Here is a 5,691-nt window from a genome sequence, read left to right as displayed (position 1 = left end):
CACGTGACAGCCCCATTTGGGCACAGATGAGCAAGAGGCAGTAACAGCCTATGCAGAGGACAGCCTGCACACTGATGCGGAGGACAGATAACAGCAACTCCAGACTACCCTACTACGGGCACCTGCCCTAACACCCAAGTACTCAGAGACTCTGATCTCTGTCTTCCTGACACCTTCCCCACAAGCCTCTTCACTATCAACCTTACCCTCCCCATAGCGTCTTGGCCCATTGGTGCTCCCCAGTGCACATACACAGCCCCATGCCCCAGCGACAAAAATCTCTGGAGAGGTGTTAGACTTAGTCTGAATGAGGCAGATCAACAGCACCTTCCATTCACTGCGGACCAACTCCACTGAGCGCCCACCAGCCCTTTGTGCCTTCAAGGCCTGACAAAACGCAAAGGAATGCCGGATCTTCAGTTTGACAGAGGAACAGGAGTCCAGAAAGCAGATGGGGAGAAGAAGAGAAGAAAAGAGAGATGGGGAGACAGACAGAGGAATGGAAAGAGGGATTTAGGGGGTCCTTGAGGAGTGTTTGGGGGTCAGTAGGAGCTTTGAGAAAGGATTTGGGAGAGTTTGGGGGCTGCTGGCAGCTTTGGGGCAGCATCTGGGGGCTCTGGGGCAGGCTTTAGGACTATTTGGGATCTGTAAGGCCACTGCAGAGCCACTGCAAGTAGCAGAGAAAACGACAGTAGAGCATGAGGCCTGGCTAGTCATTATCAGCATCCAGTGGTGCTGATGGCTGGTCTCTGTTGAGCATAACTTCGTTAGCCAGAGCTTTCTGGGGGAGGCATAGTAAAGTCCATCATTCCCGCGGCTCCTGCAACGCTGACAGCCACACACAGCAGCCGAGGTACTGGCACCCACGTGCACACAGCACCCCAACCAGGGCAGTCGTCCCCCCGCCACCAACTCTAACCCACTCTTTCCTGCCTCACTCCACCCTGCAAGGACATTTCAGACGCCCTCTTAAACTGTCCCTCCAAACCCCCCAACCACTCAACCCTGCCCCAACATGACCACTGAGACCTGCTAAGTGCAAAATTACCTGCTCCTCTTCTTCACAAGCAGGGCAGCTGGAGTAAAGCAGCAGGCACTCTGGATGACCTTGAGGCCTGGGGCAAGTTTCTCATGCCTATGGTAGCTAAGGGCCCTGTATGTGACAGTAGTGACTCCAGACTTGAAGAACGGTTGATGTGGGAAGGGACCTCTGTAGGTCGTCCGGTCCAACCCCTCCGGCTCAAGCAGGGCCATCTACAGCCAGCTGCCCAGGACCATTTGTTCAGATGACTTCCGAATATCGCCAAGGTGGGAGACTCTACAACCTCTCTGGGCAACCCGTGCCAGTGCTTCATCACTCACACAGTAATAAAGTGTGTTTCTTGATGTTCAGAGAGAACATTGCCTCTTGTCCTGTCACTGGGCACCACTGAAAAGCACCTGGCTCCGTCTTCTTCACACTCTCCCTTCAGGTATTTATATACATCAATAAGATATCCTGTTCCCCCCGTGCCCCCCCCCCCCCCCCCCCCCGCCCCAGCCGCCTTCTCCCCAGGCTGAGCAGTCCCAGCTCCCTCAGGTATTTCTCATGTGAAAGATGCTCCAGTCCCTTCGTCACTTTGGTGGCCCTTGACGGGACCCTCTCCAGTATATCTGTGCCTCTCTCGCACTGGGGAGCCCAAAAGACCTTCTGCGCTACAGACCACAGCCCAGATACCCTTCCCACCCAAAAATTCCAGATTCCCTGACACAGGGAAGAAGCCCCAGATAAGCTGAGTAAGCAAATGGCCCCCAAAGAACTCACAAATCCACCAGAGAAGCCTGCACAACCTCAGAGTCCCTAGAAAAGCCACCAAGACAAAAAAATATGGCTCCACAGGCCCCACGATAGCTCTGGGAACACTTAGGAAAATCCCCAGAAGCAACGGGTATGGCCCTAGAGAACCCGCCCAAGGAGACACAGCATCTACGGGCCTACCTCCCAGCATCTAGAGCGCGAGGAACATCCATCTCCTACAGCAGATCGCAGCCGTGGCACTGAGGAGCTTTTGTGCTCATCCTAAATGAGCTATAGCACGACATTCTTCAATTAGCCTTAACAGAATTATCTGGTATTGATCAAACATATACTGCCCATCCTGAGATATGCTGTATTAAAAAAAATAAAAACAAAACCAAACAAAACCCCCATACCCAAGTGTCCATCTCTGCTATCAAAGTTGTCTGAAGTGATCACTTCCATACAGCAGTATAATCACTACGCAGATTTCCAAGGCACCTTAAATTTCTCAGTGATCTTCAGTAACAACAACTTGTAGTTCTGAAGAGAGAAGAGAGGATAGTGGCATGAATTGTGCTGCAGGAGCAAGTGTGTGCCTACTCTGTGTCGCAGCGTTAGAATGCACGATTGGGTCAGCATTAACACACTATTTCCACAGTGACCCCACTCAAAGTTTCTTCATCCCTTTTGCTTTTTGCACTTCATGCCAACATCACATTCAAGTATATCACTGCAAACTTTGCCATTCCAGGGGAAGCACTAAGAAACCTATCAATAAATGAAGTTCCTGCTTAAGCTTTTCACAACAAACTGCTGCAGTTGCCCCAGCTCTTGGAGAACTTTTATGTTAAAACTAAAAACGTCAAGAGAAATCTAAAATAATACACAACTGCACAACAACTTTAAAGCAAAAGAAGAAAGTCAAGCGATTCTGGAAGAAAGCAAAGTTTCTACTTTGTTCCATTTATACAAATAAAGAACTGAGATTCTTAAAGATTTAAAGCATGAAAACAGAGGGGAACTATTATCAATGAACAAAGACATTTTTGACAATTCATCTTTTAATAGAAAGTACTTAAATTATATTTTTAAAACAATGCTGAGAACAGCACAGTTCAGCTGTAAATTTGCAATCTGACAAGTATCTCGCGGCATTTCTCATGCTTTTTTTTGTTTTTGCGGTGTAAGAAACTCAGAAAAGACCTCTTTCCATTACGGAAAAACAGAAGACAGGAAGATAGTTAAACTCATCAGCCAAGGATTTTCAAATTACCTATATGCTGCACAGAGGACGAATACCCTACCATCTACCCCTGCCCCAGCTCTCTCAAAAATAATGTCTCAGGGCTTTGGATTAAATGATGACCAACTGAATTGATTTTGTCGTCTTGGCAACACTAAATCCAATGACAAATCTCTCTGTTCTTTTTCTGAATCCACCAGCTGATAGCCAAGCATGTTTATAGCACCTTTGCAAACTTCCTGTATTTTCTTAATTTTCTGGAAGGAAAGAACATTTCTCCAGGCCTGTGAAACACTAACAGCATCTCGAGATGTGATTTTGAAGGCTTCTTTTTTTTTCCCTGGTCCTTGTCCATGTGTGATATTATAGATCCAGCTTTTAAGTGTGGGGGTCAAACTAAGATCTGCAAATTTATACATTTCTGAGATTTCTGATAATGGATCTCTTACCAGATCTTCAAAACGGATCATTAAATAGCGATCTTTCAGGAAATTAGGTGGTTTTAGAGTAGCCGTTTCATAAATCTGAACATGACTTCTACAAATCTCTTGCATTACTTTGTATTTGCTGTCTTCCACTTTAGTGCCATTGGTACTCAAAACAATTCCATTGTCACGGGCTAATGCTTTCACCGATTGCTCCCGTGACTTGACGACTGCTCTGGGGTCACGGACCAAGTGAATAATTTTGAGATTCAGGGATGGATCAGTGAGAAGGGGGTAGAGGACCTTCAAGTCAAAGAATCGAACCTCCTTGATGACAACATGGCTGTACGTTTTACAGGCTTCCTCCACCTTGCTGAATGGGTACCGTCCACAAAGAGTCTTGCATGCCATTTCACTGGTTATGTCAGTACGTTGAAAGGAGTCACAAGCAGGAGCTGAACACAGAGCCCGACTCACTGCCCACTGGAAGAGATCGGACAAGTTTCTCTTCCACGGCATGTAAGCATCAAACACAGACATGTCACACAGAAAGACCGACCTGACTAGGTCCCGCACTGCCATGTGCAAGACCTTGGCACTGTTCTGGTACATCGTAACCCACACATGCCATGCGGGTTCCATCAGGTAGAAGACGCTGGGGTGCTGGCTGAAAAGTTGACCAACAAAAGAAGATCCCGACCGCCAGGAGGACAGAATGAGGATGTGGACTTGAGATGGTTTCTCCTCAGACTGAGGCATGAAGCTACTGTACCGGGAATACATGAAGAGTAAGAAGCCAGTCTGAATCGTAACAAAAAGTATAACAATTGTGCTAGGAATCCGAATCCTTGCCATTCTCACCGAGGAAAAGCAGTAAAAAAAGCTGAAAAAGAGAAGGAAAATGCTGGTGAACCATTGCTCCTGTGGCACAATAATGATAAAACTTACACAATACAAACTCGTGCATTAGTAAAACCTTTATTCAAATATGCATGTACGTATTTGGCACTATTTGCTTCCTTAATCCGTGGCACTGGGAGATGATCATCTGCAGGTGGCAGGTGTCGGAAACCGAAAGAAAGTAATGTGTGACAGCAAGATCACAGCAGAAGTAAGTTTGGAGCAAGTGTTTGATGCTGAAGGAAACCTTGGGTTGATGCAGCTCAACTGTTGGAGAAAAATAATATCTGAAAATACACAAAGCCCTCAACTTGAATTCTGGTAAATACTGCTGAGGGGGAAAAACCTTTCTGAATCTGTGTGATTCTGTGTAATTGCTCTACTGTATTTCCATTTCAGTCTAACATTACATGGGCTTCTATCCCTTAAAAGGAGTAGGCAGGAACATCAGTAACTGTGGCTACTGAAATAAAAATAATCTTCTTACCTAATGCGAGCGCTGTACCCTGAGGTGACGGTAGGGTGCTACGCCGACTGATGCTTGTGCACAGTCCTCTATTTTCCAAATTGCAGGAGATGGGTGAAAACTCACAACCTGAAGCCACACCTGGCCACAGATGTTAAAATGAAAAAGCAGCTGACGTGGGTCTTTGGGCTGGAGCACATATACCCCATGACTGAATACCCTGAGTTTGCATTTAAGGAATTATCCATTTGTGAGTTAGAATTAGTTGGCATGTAACTCCTGGAAAATCTTAGTCATGTTGACCCCAAGTGGACTTCTGTTTTACTTTGAAATGAAAGTTCAAGCCACATGCACTCCTCACAACTTTTTACTAGATGTTTTTGTCACCCACCCCTTTGTGCTTTCGCTTTTGCAGATTCCACTTGTAAGCAGTCCGTATATGCTAGCAGGCAGAGTATTAGGAAAATATGAATCCTCGTGTATGAGGATCACCTCAAGAATTTGACATATAAGCCTTTGCTATCTAGCTGCATTTAGACAATTTTTTTCTTATTACAGTGAAAGGTACATATATCAACACGCCCTGGACTCTTGAAAGTAAACCATGCAGACTAGCGAATACACACACGCACTCATTTGATGTAATAAATGCATTCAGTTCTTTGTGCTAGCCTAACGAAACATGAAAAAGACTATTAATTAGTACCAAAAGCTTAAATAAACAGTCAAATCAAAGATACAGTAGAAACGGGGCTCCTTCCACTGCCTAAATGTCTCTCCACACTAGAAAGAAATGCGTTCTATCTTAAATGAACACAATTTTGCTACTAAACTTCTGTTTGCAAGCCAAGAAAACCAGCAGAAAGATGAGCTGAGT

General features: G+C 45.6%; 1 protein-coding gene across 1 annotated transcript; it reads right to left on the bottom strand.

Annotated features, from left to right (window-relative positions):
• Window positions 1-3,081: 3,081 nt before the first annotated feature.
• LOC104259228 (carbohydrate sulfotransferase 5) lies at window positions 3,082-4,928 on the bottom strand. The gene is made up of 2 exons (XM_009814557.2): window positions 4,836-4,928; window positions 3,082-4,331 (listed from the first exon to the last, which is right to left on the bottom strand). The coding sequence occupies exon 2, from the start codon at window positions 4,301-4,303 to the stop codon at window positions 3,122-3,124; it is 1,182 nt and encodes a 393-aa protein (XP_009812859.1). The 5' UTR covers window positions 4,304-4,331; window positions 4,836-4,928; the 3' UTR covers window positions 3,082-3,121.
• Between the last annotated feature and the right edge of the window lie 763 nt (window positions 4,929-5,691).

Source organism: Gavia stellata, chromosome 15 (genome assembly GCF_030936135.1).
Source record: "Gavia stellata isolate bGavSte3 chromosome 15, bGavSte3.hap2, whole genome shotgun sequence".
Taxonomy (NCBI): domain Eukaryota; kingdom Metazoa; phylum Chordata; class Aves; order Gaviiformes; family Gaviidae; genus Gavia; species Gavia stellata.
Note: the sequence above shows the minus strand (reverse complement) of the source record. Positions and strands in the feature narration are given on the sequence as shown.